Raw genomic sequence first — 20,545 nt, forward strand, 5'->3', positions numbered from 1 at the left:
TTCTGCCTTTTACCCTTCTTTGTGTTCTTTTCTGAACAAAATTTAGTTTGGTCGTGTTCTTTTCTAATAATGTTACCCTAAAACCCTGAATATATGCTACATGTTTCACCGTCAATTTTATAATGTTAGAAATGCACTACTTTTTATGTAAAAAGTATAGTTTTATAATATTTAGAAGCTACATAAAAGAAAAGTAATTATTTTTGTTCTATCGTGATCGTTAAAAATGCAACACATGAGGGTAGGGTAACCTTTAATAAATGGTACAAAATATATATTCAATATTTTGTGTCAGAAAAGAAAACAGCATAAATCTTGTGCATGTAAATCTTATGCGCAGAGTACAGGTCGCAATTTTGAAGATATTTCGATTTTTTCGGCCAAGGAACAAGTCTGTCAAAACTGGCTGAAATCGGTCCATTATTTCACCTAGCGCCCATACAAATGTCCTCCCGAAATTGGACTGTATCGGTCATAAATGTTTAATTTATATATGTATCTCCATGTGTTTCGCTCCAAATAAGTTTTAAATATACGAAATACATGTCACCAAATTTTGTTACGATCGGTCCATAATTAGTCATAGCTCACATATTAGACCTGCTTCCAAAAATCACTTTAACGTACATAAATCTCTTAAAAATGTTGGTATACACACAAAACTTTCATATAGACATAAATCACACGACATAATTTTAAGGTGAGTGGTCCATTATTGGTCATAGCTCCCATATAAGGCCCACTTCCGAAAATCACTCACCAATATAAATTATTGATATTATATGGTCGGGCTTGACCATATAAAGGCTAAAGTTATTGTAATGTGTGAATCCATATAAAAGAAATTGGTACTGTTCACTAGACGATACAAATTCCCTCAATTAGTCAATTCTAGGGTCAATGGAATATACATTATCAGACATGTAAAATATCTTGTGTAATGAACTATGACGAAACTGGTTTTTAAGACCGAACCCGAAACGAGTCTAATATTCGCTCAAAAATCTTAGTTTGTCCAAATCCGAAGCAAACCGCAATTCCGATAAATTCCGAATAAAAAAATGATTAATTTAATTATTAAAAAAGTATAGCGGAATATCAGTGATATTTACTGATAGCCAAGCGGCCATAAGATTCCTAGAGAGTCAGGTGACTCTGGAAGAGATAGCTAGACATTCATAGGTTATCCTAATATGCTTCTCAGATATGGGAACATTGCTGGAAGCACCATGAACTATTAGATCTGTGCTATTAGATCTAAACAGAATTACTTCTTCTTATTTTAAATTTATTTTGTTCTCCTTTTCGCTCTATCACTTTCTGAGTTGTTTGAGTTTTTAATTAAGTTATGAGAGATCGCAGATTTTCATCATTTAGAGTCTATAGTTTTTGAAATCAACATAGTTTAAATAAACTTTTTCATAATAAATAATAAGTTTTTTTTTTTGGAAAAAGATTGCCAAAAATAAACTCATTGTTTAATTGCAAAATTATATAATTTATGTTAACCTACTTTGGCAGTTTGTAGTATAAACTTTTTTCAACGCGTAAAGTATATATTTGTGTTTATTTAAATAGCATATTCATGGTAATAAAATTAGCTGTTCAAAACCCACGAGTAAAAATATGCAAACGTAGAAATTATACATTCACTAACAATACTAACTACTTGCAGCAGAAGTATATATTCTATGACTATTATAATCATTCGGAAGGTGTTCTCCGTAACCAACTTTAACTCCGACTACTTAAATCAAAGCAAAACAAATGAATCCATAAAGCCACAAAATACATAAAAACAACAAAATTGTTGGGGCTTGTAATTTTTATAGAATTAACTGTTAGACGTTGCCGCAACATTAATATAGAGTCCCTAAAGTATGCCATTAGACGCATTAGAATATTATGCAAATGGTGGCCAACAAAAAAAAACAAATGTAACGAAAACCCAAAATAAGGACAACGAGACACTGAAATAAAATTTCAAAAGAAACAAAACAAACAACCACAAAGTTTTCATAGCTGAGATTATCAAATGTATATTTTGTACTGGAAACTAAAAAAACCTAAAAGCCAACAACAAACAAATATAGATACATTTTAACAAGGAATATTAAAGAGTCTACTATTTGCAGCAAATTCAAGTATGATACCACTAAGTACAATAATGATATGCGTCCTTAGTAAAATATAAAATACCAGTGTTTCAAAATACAGCCGTATTAAACTTCAACACTTTACCTACGTTTCCCAGCCCGCAACACGTGTATAAATGGGGATGGTATTCCAAGCGACAAATAAGGCGCTGTCCTACTCAAGACGGTGAAGAGTTAAAATAAATACCTGAATCATAAATTATCCGATCTAAATCTGTTATATATTGATTAAACATAAAATTAAACATTTCATATTCCATATTTGCTTTGATTAATTTGAAGTACTATTCCATATTTCTGCAAGGCATGCCTTCCTTATCCGCAAAAAGAAAGAAAATTCTTTGTGGTTTCACACCAAGAAACCACAAAGTATTTTTTTTCTTTTTATAGTGATAATCTAAATTGTGCCTACAGTATTTTGCCCTAAAGCAAGTAGCAGCAGAAATAAAACAAACAAAAAAAAAGCTTCTAAATATTTACAAAAAACTTCACAGTCGTATAGACCAGAAAAAAAGCAATAAAAATCGATAAGTAAGGAAAAAGAAACTGAAACAAAACTGAACGCTACTAAGAAACGCAAAGATAATGGCTGTTTTATACATAAAACGCAATTATGGTTATAAAACAAAGCAACGAATATTTAAATGAAATTAGCGGTGTAAACCATAACAAATAGTAAAGTAAATTGTCAAGTGTAATAAAGTTTTTAGTTAGACTTACCTTCGGAAATCTCTGCTCCAGCAGGCATAAATTACAGGATTCATGCCGGAGTTAATCCAACCCAACCAGGTGACAACCGCTGATACAATTTCTTCGTGTTCTATACACTCCATACAAAAGCCAGACAGTAGATTTACCACGAAAAATGGCAGCCAACAAACAATAAAGACTCCCATGACAATGCCCAGCGTTTTGGCAGCTTTCTTTTCTTTGGCAAATTTGGCCAGTTTACGCGACCAAGAAAAGTTCTTGCCGCCCATGTGACGATGACGTGCCAGACCGTTGTTTTGCAAGGCCGATAGAGGTTCGTCGTCCGGCTCCTCCGGCGTTGAGGTGGTAGTCCCCGCGGCACTGTGATTGTGGTGCGAAGTGCGGTGATGGTGATGCGAGTGGGGGTGATGTTGGGATCCACCACTCGGCGCCCCACCCAGCGAACCGTGCAGCGCCTGATGATGAGAGCTGGTCGAGGGTTCTCGTGTGGTACCGCCACGATGGATACGTAACGTTAACTGTAGTTCACCGGAGGCCATGAGTACCTGTTTCGTACCGATCTTCAGTGAACGAGTTTGTATTACGGCCGCCCTATAGATACGACAATACGTAAATACCATCACGAGTAACGGCAGGTAAAAGGATATTGTGGAGGAGAACACCAGATATCCCAAGTGTTCCGTAAAGGTACACTTGTATGCAGGCATCTCGCCATCACGGGCTGCACGCCACCACACTATCGCAGGGAAGCTGATGGCACTCGAACACACCCACACCGCACAGATGAGAGCAGCAGCTCTTTTCACGGTCATGCGCATGGGATATGAGAAGGGATCCGTTATAGCCCAATATCGATCCAGCGATATTACGCAGAGATTTAGTATGGAAGCTGTGCTGAATAGAACATCCAACGAGCGCCAAATATCACACCAATCCGTTCCAAAGAACCACGTATTCTCCAGCACCTCGTAAAGGGCTGAAAAAGGCATCACAACCAAGCCCACCAGACAATCGGCCACCGCCAGACTAGTGATGAAATAATTCGTGGCCGTGTGCAGATAACGTTCCCTTATGACGGCCAATATGACCAGCGAGTTACCGAACACAGTGGCAAAGGAGAAGAGAAACAGGAAGGAGAGCAGGCCGACACGATCATTAGGCAATGCGCTGAGGAACTCACTAAAGTCCGGCTCTTGAGGTATGCTCGTGACATTGAAGGTTTCCGCGGGTGTGGTGATAGTCTCAATAGGTGTCGGCGAGGTCGCTTCCGGTGCGTTTCCGCGTTCCAGGAACCCATTGAAGTAGTAAAAGAGATCATCTGAGATATTGAAGCTCGAATAGAATTGTGACGCAGGCGTTTGGGTGGTCTCTGCCGCAGACGATGCTGATGCATGGCTGTGATTGTCGTTTCGTGAAAAGGCGGGTGAGTTTGATTCTTGCAGCAGCAGCTGTGGTGGCTGCTGCTCTCTGTGCACTTGCTGTGCTGCCATATTGTGTACTCTTGGTATGTTCGCGGCCAGTGGTTGTAGCAAGGCGGCATATTCCCAATATGGCACAGATCTATTGGTATTGATAAAGCTGGATGATGTAACGTTTCCAATGTGGCCGATTGCATTATTCATTATCATTTAGCATTTATCTTTAGCTGGAAATCGTCGTTGTTGTTTCTGTGTCTTATTTTTGGCTCTTCGCTTCCGATTGGGACTGGAAGTAGCAATAGCACATTAGCAGCCCCATTGGCAGCCGCTGTCGCATATAGCCATAAAATCAAACATTATGTTACAATGAAATTTTATCGAAATCATTTCTCTTCAGATTCTTGTTGCTGTGGTGGTTTGTTTCGTTAAATGAATTAGACTAATTCCCAATTCTACGTTTAAATTTATTTTATTAGAGGCTTTAAAGAAGATGAAATCTGCAAAGATAAAAATAACAAATAAAAAAACACATAAAAGTATTCCATTATAAACAACAGTAAAGCAATATTATTAATTCAATGTCTGCACTGACATTATTGTAAAACGATGAAGATGTCAATGATGAGGTGGATTTTTCTTCATTTCCCCAAGGTTGTGTCTTTAGAGTGAGTTATTTTATTTTTGTGATTTGCCAGCAAAGGAATAAATCTAGCCAATAATGTATTTTTGTGCTTTAAATTGAACTATAAATATATGAATTTTATCTTAGATAATTAACATTATTGCAATCGGTTTCTTTTGTAAATTAAGGAACTGATCCTTCCGTTAATTCAAAAATTCAGATTCTCCAATTTTAATTCAACGTTTATTTCGGAATATATCTGCAACGATATTTTATTAGTAACGGTAAATGCAGTTAATTTGGTAATGGTACATTAGAGGTAACAGTTGGTATAAACATAAGTTAAACCATTTTGAGTTAATATTATAAGGTCAAGAACCGTTACCGCTAAGATGACGTTATCAAAATAATTGCAGTTACCATTACCGCGTTACCGTTACCGATATTCCATAAATAATTTAAATCATAAAATATAATTTTTTAATATCAATAATTAAGTTTAATTAAATCTGCAAATATAATTTTTTTGTCATTTTTATTAATAATGGAATTCAGATAATATTGCCGTTATCATTAAAATACCGTTACCGATATAATAGGAAATGCCATTACTGATAAACTGCTGTTAGCGATAATCCAAATTAGCGGTTGCGTTACCGTTACCTTTTAACCGTTTCGAATTGGTAGCCAACCTTGGTTTATACATACATATACATATGATGTTTATGTTTATGCTGAAGCCACATTTTAAATGTATTAATAAAAAATATTTTTGTTATTATTATTTTTAACTGCGTCATAATATTTTTCATATTTCGTTTATTCTTAAATTGGTGTGTGTGGGTATAAAAGAAAAAATTAAATGACATTTTCACATATAAAATAATAAATTTAATTTGCCGTGTAAAGTAAACATTTATGTATTATTTTATGGTTATTCACACACCGAAAAACAACTGTGAGCTAACAAACACAATGCAACGGAACCACCCATCAACCAGCCAGCCAAATCAAACGACTAGAGGCATGAGGAAGCAAAATTAAATTAAAAAGTGGCAATTCTTTGCTTAAAATAAATAGAAAACAAAACACTATACATGAATATAGTATAGGTTTATGAACCATAGAAGCGTTGAAACTATTTTGTATAGAAATTATATAGAAATTTCTCTAGAGTAGATTTATATGCATCTACTACAGATGTGGTCATAAAAATAAATATTAATTTACCTACACATGTATGAACATATATAAATTTATCTTAGCAGTATGCTAAATCTACATATTTGTATATAAACTAAAATATATACAGTCATATGTAAAATTTTACATACATATTAGGAATATTTTGAAAAAAAAAAATATTATAATTAAATAAGTATTTAAAAGAAAATGATTTCCACTAAAAGTAACGTAACCTCTATGTCAACAGCAGAACTGCTTTACGCACATCAACAGCAACATACCTGGGTATGTTCATACGTTTTGTATGGTGAATGGCTGCCGTTAGTATAAAAATGCTAATATCTAACTTGTTTGTTGGAATTTCTGTATTATTTTTATTTATTTTGTTAGAAATAGACAAAAGGTTCAACAATTTTATGATAACCAGTTTTACCCTTACATTTAATTATTGTTTTTTGAATAAAGTGGTTGTATAGGTACACAGAGAAAACAGATTCGTGATAGCAACCGAATTTGTTGTCAATCGAATGATTCGGTTGCACACATAGAAGTTTTCAATTCTAACAATAGAAATTCAGTTGATAAAGAAGAATTTCAGTTGAGGCAACCAAAATATAATTACCCCTTCCAAAATATTGTAGCCACAACTGTAAAATTCGGTCACTAAGACAGAATCATTCGATTGGCAACAAATTAGGTTGCTATCACGAATCTGTTTTCTCTGTGTATGACAAAAAATGCTTTTTATTGAGTTTTTGCAAAGATACAAATTTTTCAAATTAAAATAATTTTTTTGTTTATTAATCGTTTTTAATGAAATTTTACAGTTAAATAGACTTTTCTATTAGATATAGAAAAATAAAAACAAATTTTGAAATTTATAATCAGGAATCGCGTAATTCCCAAAAAAGTTTTGAAAAATTCCAAAAATGGGATTTTTTAGTTTTTTTGCTATAATATATCCACACCAGGAGCGAGGTTATCGTGACCCTTTACAAAATAATTAAGAACAAAATAATTTGGCCATCTAAAATAGGTTACTTTATTTTGATATCGACTACGCGATTTGAGAATTTTTGCCCAAAAGTTTAATTTTACATAAAAAATAGACGTTATTTGAATGGACCTGGTCCCCTCCGTATCAAGAATTTTTAAATTTATTTTCATTTAAGATATTTAGTGTACAGTTATCTTTTCAAAAAGCATAAACTCCTAATACATCATCTTTGAAATTTTTTAGATAACTTAAAAATAAAAAAAAAATACTTTTTTTTTCCAAAAAACTAGAGAAAATTAATAATGTTTGTTCGTATACTTTTATAATTTACTGTAGATGCTCGCTAGCATATGTGTTTATTCAAGAGAATGTGGTATAAACTATATTTAGGCTATTTAAATTAACAATCTGAGTATATAGTAAATGAATGCAACGTTTATTCATGGCTTAAGGATATTTACAAATACATAGATAACATACATACATTTTGCACATACAAACCCATCAGGCGCATATTTCAACATTTCAAAGAGTTGGATTCTTTATACTTTTCATCCAAGGTTGGAAACCAATTCGAAACGGTTAAAAGATAACTGTAAGACTAATTTGGGTTATTTCGGTAACGGTAATTACAGTTGTCGATAGCGCTAAGATTAACCATTATTATATTATTAATAAAATTTACAAAAATTATTGGGTCTTAGCTTTTATTTTGAAACAGTTGTACAACATAAATTTATTCAAAGTATTTGCCAAAAGAACTGCTCATCTTTTGAAGCCAAGAACAAATCAAGCCAATTTCGGATACTCTGTTCTGAAGGGAAGCGTATCCCAGAAAGACGATTCTGGATTAATCGAAACAAATAAAAAATAGTATTCGGACGGGGCACGGTCTGTACTATAAGGCGGGTGAGTCAAAACTTAACAACCTCCTCTTTCTAAATAGTTTTAACGTCTATTGTAAATCCCGCATTTTTAAGTCATACAACCAATAAAAATAAGTTGACATATTTTAAATGAAATTATTTATAGAATATCGGTAATGGTGTTTAAAGGTAACAGTATTTACTATCGGTAATGGTGGCTCAACGGTAACGGTAGTTGAGCTGAACGGGTATTTTCGACGTAACGGTAGTTAATTTTGATAAAAAATCATGGAAAAAAATAAAGAAGAATTGTATTTTAGATGTTCCAATTTTTATCTGTATCATAATTTGCTATGATTTTTTCTAACTTATCATACGATGTTTGGTGGGTATTTGCTTTCTACTGTATGTATGTTTGCATAAAAGTACATAACTACATCTATATGTATTCAGATTTTATTAACCATTGTCCACACATGCATATAAAGATATGTATGCACTTGTTCTTGAACGAGTATTTATACAAAATTTCTATGCATATTCTTTTAGGTATAAATACATTAGGATGGTCCTTATCCGAAATGCAGAAAATTTTAGCAAAATCGCAAAAAGTTTAGAGGTCGGACATTTTTATTTTCAATATTTAATTTTTATACCCTCCACCACCAACTATTTAGATGGTGATCCTTATGAAATTCTAAATCGTCTGAGTTATATACACAACCAAAATCAAAAAGATTTACATAAAAACGTGTATCATTCTCCTAAGGAGTTTGGTATTGAAATTCAGTAAAATTGCTCTAATAGGTCCAGAGTTCTGAGACATTTTTGACAAAATTTTCGGTATTGTGTTTAAATGAATTGCAGATAATACCATGACAATTTTCACACGTTATTCCTACAATAAAAGGACAAACTCTGTTGAAAATTGGAAGTAGATTTCTCTTTGCAGCCATTCAAAAAAAAATCTTCCGCGTCTGCACTAATAATAACACTAGTTTACAAGGTTTTTTCTCATGAATCGAAACATATGGAGATTTGTGTATTTAGGTCTTCTGACTTCGGAAAAAATATTTAAAAAAAATCCTGGACGTCAAACTTTTAAGATATTTATTAAAAACGAAACATATAAAAATGTACATTAAATTAGGACAAACAAATTAAAAGTGAAGTGTTTTAGTCCTCTTTTTATAATTATTTTCATTTGTCTCCCTCATGACACTCCAACAGTAGTCTCCTAGCATATTCTGATCCCAAAAACCTTGAAAATTCCTCTCGAAAAACTTCAAATCTTGATGGAAACGCTCTCTATGTTCGTCACTCATGTGTCCGAGGTTTTCCGGGAAAAAATTCACATGAGAATGTAAAAAGTGAATTTTGAGGGACATATTTACACCCATCAGTTCAAAATTATGTAATAAATTCGCAACAACAATAGAAAAGTCAAAATTACAGACTTTTCTTATTTCTTATTCCCCAAAGAGAAAAATAAAACCCCATATATCTCAAAATTTTTACGTAAGGTGGGAAACAAAAAAATTATCAATTAGCTCCTAGCTCTAGCTCTTCTCAAAAATATAAGTTTCATTCCATGAGCAAACAAAAACTTTTGATTTGTAAACTAGTGTAATCTGAGAGTTATGTTTGTGAAAATATTCTGGGCTTTCCTAATGTATACATGGTTATCCTTTCAAATCCTTGTAAATACTTGAAATACATGCATACACGACTTTCTAATTCATTTGTTTCATGAAGCATAAAATAAAACTAGTCATATTTTCTTCTTAAAACTTTCTCCCTCTCATTTGTAAATGCACATATGTATTTCCTTTATATGATTAACATTTACCCTTCTCATTCTATTTTTGTTTTTGTAATGTTCAGGTTACATAGAAAGTACATATTGGTTTATCAAATGAAGATTTTAAAAAATGTAATTTTTTTTAAACATCATTATTATTATTTATTCCATAAATACAGTTGCATTAAGCTTTCGAGATTAACTTTTTTCTAATAGTTCTGTTTTCTCTCCACAACCATAATTTTTTTTTAGAAAATGTTTAGTAAATGGATTAGTACACACACATCATTGCTGTTTCCATAGAATAGAATTAAACGGACAAATGGAAAAATTCTTTAGAAATAGAAAATAAAATCCATGTACATACATATGTATTTAAAATGGTGTAAATTGTATTTGTAGTAAGTAACCTTATTGTGATTTTGTAAGATACAAATTGTGGGTGTATTTTCTAATCTGCAGGTTTCCTGGCATTAGCGACTGCAACGAACTTATGACATCCTGTGACGGATAAAAATTCCAATTAAGTGTGAATTGTGAATGTCTGTGACTTAATGCTGTTGCGGTGAGTGTGTTACGTGCTGCTACCAATATGTTTTCGGCGCCCCCACATTTCAAAATAACTTATCACCGTAACATTGGACAAACACAATTTCGAAATGCTTAAAGAGGAAATAATCCCAGCCAGCAAGGGAATGGATATCCAGCCAATATGGTTGTCACTAATAATGTTAAAAATGCTGCAACATTAGACGATACAGAGAGTAGGTATTTATTTTCTGTATGAGATTATGTTTGCATGACCAGCAGCAAATTGTTCGCAAACACATATATGACAACATTTATAGCTGCTGCTACTTAAATATGACACAGTTTTATATATTTTCTTCTTGGAATTCATTTAACGATTTAAACACCACAAGATCTTCTTACACAGTGTTTTATAAAATCCCTTAAAACTACAGAGCTTTCAGTTATTATTATTTTGATTATTGTTTACGTTTCTTCTCTGTTTACATTGACTGTTAGCAATACGACTGTAATACTCTGAACTGGACACAAAGTTAGCTCACACAACAGTAAGAACCAGACCAGAGGTAAACAGTTAATTCACATACTAAATGTGGCTTAACAAATTTACAACTTTCTTCTAGCTCTTATTCATAATGAAATTTATATCTAACTAGTTGGCCGCCCCGGCTTCGCCCTGTAGCTATTTACTAATGTTAGTATTTCAAGTTTCTCCAACTCACATACACCTGCCTGTTCCTATTTATTAGCAAATAAAATATCTAAATTTGTACTGCATACTTTAGGGAGCTTTTGTTATTACAGTTGACTGGAATAAAAAAAAGTTTCCGAGTTTTACCCGGAATTTTTAGATTTTTTTCTTTACAAACCATCTCCTCAAAATTTCGAATCGAATAAAAAAAAATCAGCCAAATCGCTCCAGCCGTTCTCACGTGATGCCATTACATACATGGACAATTTCATTTTTATATATATAGATTAAGGTTTTATAAAAGGATTTCCATACAAAATTTGTTTATTAACCATTAGTAAAATAACAAGTAACAGAGCTATGTATATTCGACTGTGCCGAATCTTATTGTAGGTCCGATTTAATATGTCGACAATTATATCTCAGCCATATCTTTGTGGGCCGATTTTCTCGACTGTAAATAGCAACCGAACCAGGACTATAGCGGATATATTGATATATGAATCATGTATGTATGTTATTTAAGGGCTAAGGAAAGTTGATATCGACTCCGCTAGCTATAACGATCCAAAATATATACTTTATTGTGTAGAAAATTAAAAATGTAGAAATTAAAAACGGAATGACAAAACTTTTCGGTTTTGGGGTATTTCCTTTTTTCAACCCCTGGCATTTTTTATGATAAACTGTGGTTAGATAAATAACTATGATGCTTATAATATATCCTTGATAATAAATAGAAGCCCAACAACAAAATGATACAAAAAGTGTTCAATCCACAAATTACTATTATCGCTTTTAAGAGTACGAGTATCAGACACAAATGTTCTCCTTTATTTTGACAAGAAATTAATGTTTATCAGCACCATTATCATTCATCATTGACACGCAACGTTACGAAATGCTATACAAACTATCAAAAGTGTGTACACGGAATAAGCAAACGTTAACTTTATAATAAATGCTTTCAATGCTTAGAGAATTGGGTTGATACTAAAGATTATGGTTGTCGAATAAAAAATATTGGAATATTTGCGAAAAAAAATAATTTTTTTATTCGAATGAATAATATTTCACAATTTAGAATAAAAATATTCGATTAATAATTGTCGATTAATCAAACAGTTGAATAAATTTATTTTCAAGTTAAAATTTAAAAAAAAAAATGTTTAAATTAACAACAATTTTGGAGAAAAAAAACAATCTCAATGAAAGAAGTCCAATATTTTATAATTTTATTCCAAATTGGTTACATTGACAATTTTATTAGGATCGAATTTCTTCATTCTTTTTTCAATCAATTTTGAATTAACACACCAATGTATTCAGAAAATGCAGATTGAAGATGAGAAAATACAACTTGATGTTGAGAAAACCTAAATTATCCAATAAGCATTTTTACTGGAATTCAAGTAGAGCAAGTATAATTCAAGCCTTGAATTATAGTCAAGCAATTAAACTACAGTTGCATTACACTTTATTTTAATAGATTTCTCCAGTAAAAAGGAAACATAAATGCAAGCCATATGTTTTTTGTTTGAAAATGTTTAATTTTTTCAAGTATTTTTCAAGTTTATAACAGAATAACATTAAAATTCTAACAAACTGTTCAAGTGCTTGAAATTTTGGTGTTTATTGGATAGTATTAGTTTAAATAAACATCATACTCGTAAAATCATGATTAATATTAATTTATATTTCTCAATTTTAATTAATTAAGGGTATGTGTTTGCCGAATATGGCAACAATCAATGTTTTTTGTGGAATTCGTGGTATATTAAATTCTCTTTTAAACTATTCCTTGCACATACTTTATTTAAATGTATTCACTACACTTATATATGTAAGTGTGTTTGACAACTTAGTAACTATTAGTCGATAGAAAAGCCACCGTGCCATTTATCTCCTTTAATATTTTTGCTTTTTTTTAAGCTTTTTTTTAACAACAAAACCAAATGTAAAATAAACAAAATATCTACTTTGTCGACAAAGTGTTTGTGTGCTTGTTGGGATTCCAAAAACATGACATAATAAAATGTCTGCTTTGCACCTCCAAGGCGGAACGAGTAAAGGTACCGTATCACATGAATTGCTTCACTTTTGTTTTTATGTGTTTATGGCAACGATAACCCGCTTGTCTTGACGATGGATGACACGACTGTCATTTGTGTAAACAATTAAATGCTTCTACACGAACAAAAAAGAATGAAAAAAAAAACAAATATTTATGGGTAACCTAATACAAGGATACGGAAATTGAGACATTTAGATAGACAGACAAATATATCACACATTAGGTGGGCTTCGTTTGTATGAAATCAAAAAAGTTGTAGTTTGTTTGCAAATAAAATCAAAAGTTTAGTTAGTTTTCAAAGCCCTTTTTCAATAAGAAATCTACCAAGCCAGAAGCATCAAACCCTAATAACAATTCTTGGTTTAGAATTATCAAAGATTTGGTTAAGTAATCTCGACAATGACCACAAACGATTTTTATTGCTTTAAGTGTCTAATTAATGAAACAAGTATGGAATAAATCTCAAGGTAAATAAATACTTTATCATGTTTTCTAGATATTGGCACCTCTAACAAAAGTCATTTAGAAGAATAATTCATATTCAACCGATTCTCAAGGTTGTTTTTTTAATCTGCGATGCGTTTTGCTTGTCTGCAGATACACCCAGAGTCTCTGGCAGGAATCGAACCCGCAACCCTCAGATACTATCGACTGGTCTATCGGGACACCCATTGAAGTGGTGATCTTGACACAAAATACAAAGTTTGAAGCACAATAATTGGGAGCATAACACCATGAAGATAGTCGTAGAACTCAACAAGAGCTTACCAAATCATTGGGAGCTGCTCAAACAGCTAAACCATGGATATTGAGTACCATACGAATTGAAGCTGAGAGACCTTGAAAGTCGATTTTGAATGTTCAAAATGATGCTTGAACGCTATAACAGAAAGTAATTTTTGAAACGAAACATTACTTACGATGAAAAATGTATCCATTATGATAACCCGAAGCGTAAGAGATCGTATGTGAAGCCTGGCCAACCAGCCGAATCGATACCAAAGACAAAAATCCATGGCGCTAAGGTAATTCTCTGTATTTGGTGGAAGCAAAAGAGTCCTATCTCTTATGAGCTGCTGAAATCTAGCCAGACCATGACAGGGAACCTGTACCGAACGCAACTGATTCGTTTGACTCGAGCATTGGCCGAAAAACGTCCAGAATATGCGGTCATGACAACGCTCGGCCACATGTTCCATTAATTGTTAAGAACTATTATAAAACTAGAATGGGATGTTTTGCCTCATCCGCTTTATAGTCCAGACCGTGCCCCGAATACTATTGGTATCGATCAATGCAGAACGCTCTCTCTGGGATCGCTTCACTTTGGAAGACAGTATCCGATATTGGCTTGATTCGTTATTGTACTTAAGTATCGGCGTATAGAACTATAAAATGACGTTCATGACATCAGACAAAAAGTTTAGAAAAGTATGAACCACCCAAATGATTACGTACATTTGAATAAAAGATTTTATGTAAATAAATTCTCGTATCAACACCAACAATTTACCACAAAGTAAACCCAACAAATGATTTAAAAACAATGAATCACTGACGTTTGTATTTTTTCTTTCTAACTGGATTGTAAAGGGAAACAATTTTTGCGAAACAAAATCTAAACAGCAAATAAACGAACAAACAAACAAACGTAACCGGCAATTTAGTTAATTCTTCACTAAGAAGCCAGCCAGTCAGCCAGGTGGTGCTTTTATTCGAGCGTGCTTTTTGCAAATTCATTGCTTTTTATTCTTTTCCTTCTTCTATTTTAAGAACTTCAAGTGTTATTTATTTATTTATCATTCCTCTCTTGTTTTATGCGATTTTGTTTTATTTTAGCTTCGTTTAGTGTTTATTTAGCACGCAATAATCTTCAAAACTTTGTTTTCTTATAAATTTAACACAAATGAATTTAAGGCTTGTCCGAAACATACAATTTGATATCTTAAGTTTTTTTTGCGAATAATGGTTAGAAAATTATTTTTTCCAATTCCTGCTTGGTAACAATTAAATATTTATACAAGAAAGGAACAAATTAATGTGAATATTGCAGTCATACACTGAGATACAATAATCGGGGTCAGCCATATAGAGAAAATTATTTAAGCGAGAGTATAATGGATTTCAAATTTAAAGGATAATGTATTGATATTTTTTTCATAAAACGACACTGAATAAAATCTCTGTCTTTTTAGAATTCTGAAAGTTGACAGTTTTGTTGCCGTTTGTGTTGTGTAAAATCAATTCCTTCTGAGATAAGAGAATATAAACATACTGAAATTTAACCTAAAAACTAATTACTGGCAATCATATATATGGTTGCAGTAAATAAATATATATTAATGACAATCATGTTCATGATGAATCATTCAATCATAATATGTTGTTTTCAGATTATGATTTCCATAAGCCGAGAACAATATAATGTGGTAAATCCGTGATCATAAAAATGGTTGTCACAAACATATACTTGTTTATTGCAACCATATATATGATTGACAAAATCATATGAATCGTAATTTAACCATATTATTGTTACCACAATCATATAAATAATTACTATGACTATAATATGGTTAAAAAACTTGTAAAAATACAGTGGGTGTAATTATAAACATGTTTCCTAGAAAATTAGTTTATGATTTTTCCCAGTGTACACGAACTAGTTGTATACGTTAACTAATAAGAGACAAACAAAGTGTGCTTGTGAATTAGTGTGTTGAACAATAATAAGAACAACCTTAAATGACCCTCTATTCGTTTGTAATGACATTGTTAAATGTTTTCATTATGAGTGGATGACTGAATGAATGAATGAATAAATGACCGCACGCATGTGTTTATCTCATTGGTGTTTTGTTTTTGGGTCGATTACATTCAGACATATTAGCACTTTCAATGAAATGGAATACAATTTTAAGCGAATAATTATTGGATGCGGTGGTTCATTTACAGCTAAACACTTTAAACAGTAAATTGTTTTAGGCGAATAAATTTTCTGCATGTTTTCTGTTTGTTGTTGATTTTGAATCCATAAATTTGACTAGTGGAAAAGATAAGATATATATATTACTAGCTGTTCCGGCAAACGTTGTTCTGCCATAGCTCACACAAAGTTTGAAGACTCCCGCTGTAATTGTACTTCAGATATGGAATAATAAATTTTTAGTTTGTATGGGAGGTGCCATGACCATTGTGCCTATATAGGTCAATTGTAAATCTAAACCATCCAGGGACCCACTCAAACACACACAACAAATTTCATCGAAATCGGCCCAACCGTTAAGGAGTTCAGTTACTAACACACGTACAGAAGAATTATATATACTAGGATCGCCTGGTGGTCAAAATTCGACCACTAATAACGAAATTATACAGTTACTTTTGTTTATACGCAAAAATATTTTTCACGTTTGTGTACAAATGCATGTGTATGTATTTAGATGTGCATAAACATGTTGTTGTTGTTGTTTTTCAAGCTAATTTAAAATGCTTTTTACCACTTTTATGGAAAGAATTTTTTAAAAAAATTTATATTGTGCACATTTAGAGAAAATAACATTTTAAACCATATAAGTTTCATCAAAATTGGTGGACAATAACATACTTAAAAGTGTACCACAAAAAAACGTGTGGCCTATTTATATATAAGATAAAGATATATCAACTAGAGTTTCGTGTTCGGTTTTAATCGAAACCGTGGTTTTTCAAGGCCTAAAACCGACAATTATTCTTCGTTTAGTTCATAGAAGTATGAAATAAACTGCACACCACACTGTGACTCGAATTGGCTGCAATTCCCTCTCATGCAGTATTTCTAGGTTTTTTTTAACTTGCCGTTCAGATCGAAATGATCCTCATCAGACATGAAATTGCAATTCAATTTTATTTTGGTTGCGGCCTTCACCAGCCACACTGTATTATGTGTTAAGGTTATGACTTTCTAAAAATATCTAGCCTCTAATTATAGGTTTCAATTAAAAGTTTTTGCTTGCCAATTACCTGTGAAAGTGAACTTAAAACAAGTGTCAACAAAATTCAAAATAAACAAACCAAACCACAAAACTAATTACAAACGACAGCAAGGGCCAAAAATAGACGGACAGAATGACATTTCAAATCTACTCCTCTAGTGGAGTTTAATGAAAGGAATTTCTACAATTTATATAGACATTTAAAGGATACCAGGAAATAAGGGCAAACAGTCAAACACAACAATATAGTCGCTAACTAACAAAACGAAGACAAAAAAAAAAGAAACTAAATGAGAAGGAAGAAGAACAATAGAAAAATCTAACAAGTTAAGAAAAAACATACTACAAACATACAAATACTCAGTATTAGGCAACTTCCGTAAAGGAAACAAAGGCAGTTTCCACTTACATCCGGTAACAAGAGGGGTCAAATAGTTGCCAATGTTGGAAAGTTGTTTTTTTCTGTTTTTGCAAAATAATAACACAACTACAACAGCAATCATAAAAAGGTATTTTGTTGTCATATACAATATTTCCGACCATAAAGCAAAAACAACAAAAACAACGACAATGAAAATATTTTATAAGCTCAAGACTTCAGTTTCAGTGAAAGAAATTCTCGTCGCTCGCCTACTCGCAATACCAGCCAGCCAGTGGTTGACTGTGATGGCTGACTGACTGGTTGTTTGGTTGGCCAAAAACTAACATCAGACACACTCCCCACTTCCCCCCCGCCAAAATACACTCTAACAAACAAAATTGTTAAGAGCAATAAAAATGTGAACAAAATATCCAACAATAATACGAAAACACATAAAACCAACAAAATAATAATAATACGAGTAAAATGTAATAATATTTGTATAAAATTACAAAATTTGTAATTCTATACAATTTATTTAACTGTTTATGTTTTTGTTTATTTGTCTTTATTATTTATACTTATTTATTTGTTGTTTTATTATTATGCCATAGTTTCTGTTTTTCTATTTTTTCCTTTTTCGGTTAAAGAAAATATTTTTCTTTAATTTCCCGCGTAAGTTGTGCCAGGCTGGCTACAACACTGAGCAAATGTTGTAAAATATTTTTTTTATGATTTTTATCAATTGTTTTTTTAATGTCGTTGCTTTTGTCGTATAATTTATAGTATTTTTTTTTTAGGAAAAAATTTATTCTTTAGTTTATTAAAATTCCATTGATAAAGTACGTTGTAGAAGGAATCGAAATGAGAAAAAAGGAAAGAAATAAATAATAAACAAACATTTGAATTTTTCTAATTTCATTCTTCATTTCATCTTCATAGTTGTGTCATCTTCGTATGCATCACTGTACAATTACATTTTTGTAGGGGTTTCCTGTTAATAATGAACGAAATTCGGGACGAAAAAAAATTCGAATTAAAAAAAATCATTTTTGAACTATTACTCTTCTGATTTCGATAATATTTGGTACACATGTTTTCCATCACTCGCCAGAATTTCGAAGTTAGCGTTAGTTGGTTTTTATGTAGAACTTTAGAACTGTTACCAGATTTCATCACTTATGATCTAAGCAAATGAATCGAAGTATTTAATGTTTTTTCTCATCAAAACAGTATCTATAAAAGTACAGACAAATCCCGGTATAACGAACGATATGTTGTCAGGTCCATTCGTTAAATTGAAAAATTTAAAAAAATAGAGATGTTTTTTTTTAATTTTGGGCAACTTTTTCTATTTTAGTATTTTACTAAACGTATGTCGTTTTGATCCCTAGGTTGGATGAGCGGTGTGACATTAGGAGGCATGAATATCGTAAAAATTTGTATATCTTTAAAAAAAACCGGTTTCCCATATTTAATTCACGTGAATTATAGCCTGTTCCACAATATCGAGTGAAAAATTTCGTTTGCATTCTAAGCGGAAGAAATTTGATTTTGGATTCCCTAACTTCATGTTTATGTGAACGAATCAGTTTTCTTTTGTGGAAAAAAGCAATTAAAACCACTATAGAGAAAATTACAGCACCTATTATTAAAGAAAGTAACCATTGAAAACGGCACTGTAACGACTTATTTTCTTATTTCTTTTTTATACTTTCTGTTCGTTATATTGAGCATACAATTTTCGAAATATTCGCTATATAAGGTCGTCAATGTTAAAAATTTGGTCGTTTGTTTGATTTTGTTTGTTTTTTCTCATCATTCGTTATATCGAGCATACAATTTTTGAAACGTTCGTTATATAAGGTGATCAATGTTATGTATTTGATCGTGCGTTAAATCGGATTTTCGTTAAAGTGAGATTCGTTATACCGGGATTTGCCTCTATATCTCAAATCTTACAAAGATTTTACTTAAATATTCAGAATTGCACCATTTGGGGTTCGCGAGATAACCATAAAGTATATATGTATATATATTAGGCTGGATCGATTTGTATGGACGATCAAAAAATCGTATAGCAGAAACGCAATCTACTGAAAATTCTAAGAAAGTTTCCTCAAGAAACCATAGGCCTAAAATCAAATCCAGAAACACAATCTACGGAAAATTCTAAGAAAGTTTCCTCAAGAAACCATAGGTCTAAAATCAAATCCTATCTTGCGCATTTCGTCTTTTATCCAATAAAAGAACTGTTAAAAAATAGATACTGAAATATCATTGGATAAAAGACGAAATGCGCAAGATAGGATTTGATTTTAGACCTATGGTTTCTTGAGGAAACTTTCTTAGAATTTTCCGTAGATTGCGTTTCTGTTATACGATTTTTCGACCCACCTAATGTATATATTCTGGATCGTTATAGATAGCATAGTCGATAAAAGCATGTCCATCTGTATGTTGAAATCAACTTTCCGTAGCCCCAAAATAGTTTACATACATCATTATAACCGCTATAGTCCCGGTTGGGTTGCTATTCAAAATCGCAAAAAACCATGACTACCTCGATTTTATTACCTATTTTTGATCTTTGTCATTAATATAGACAATTTGGACATCTAATGATAGATATTTCAAAGAGCTTTCCAACGACTTATATAAAGTCATAGTAATTCGGACTACACTGGATCAAAATTGGGAAAAATATATTTTAACCCTTGCTATACTCTTCATCATGAGTTGCAAGGGTATATATATGTCATTCAGTTTGAAATTTATATACATATATTCTGGATTGTTATAGATAGTGGAGTCGAAATAGCCATGTTCGTCTGTATGTTGAAACATTATTAATTCATACATCAATATATCGGGAATTCTTCCGGCTATTTAAAATCGAGACAATCGGCCCACAAATGGCTGAGATACCAGGACAACTTCGATTTTTGACTTATTTTTGATCTATATCTGGATTACTAAGTCATTAATATAGACAATATAGATATCCAATAATAGAGATTTCAAAGACCTTTGGGCGTATATAAGGCCACAATAAGTCGGACCTACAATGGGTCAAAATCGGGAAAACTATTTTTTAACCCGAATTTTTTTTCATCAACAATTTTTTCTGGTACAAATTTCTTTTCACAAAAAACTAT

The 20,545-nt window shown here is 32.0% G+C and overlaps 1 protein-coding gene across 1 annotated transcript in view; it reads right to left on the reverse strand.

The window, feature by feature from the left end:
• The window catches only part of Dop1R2 (dopamine receptor 2), a 33,051-nt gene extending 28,511 nt beyond the window's left edge, over positions 1 to 4,540 (reverse strand). Inside the window, exon 1 of the mRNA XM_065504152.1 lies at positions 2,877 to 4,540. Coding sequence (XP_065360224.1) covers positions 2,877 to 4,495 — 1,619 coding nt within the window. The 5' untranslated portion in view covers positions 4,496 to 4,540. The remainder of the gene's footprint in view (positions 1 to 2,876) is intronic.
• Positions 4,541 to 20,545: the final 16,005 nt, after the last annotated feature.

This window comes from Calliphora vicina, chromosome 1 (assembly GCF_958450345.1).
Source record: "Calliphora vicina chromosome 1, idCalVici1.1, whole genome shotgun sequence".
NCBI classification, from domain to species: domain Eukaryota; kingdom Metazoa; phylum Arthropoda; class Insecta; order Diptera; family Calliphoridae; genus Calliphora; species Calliphora vicina.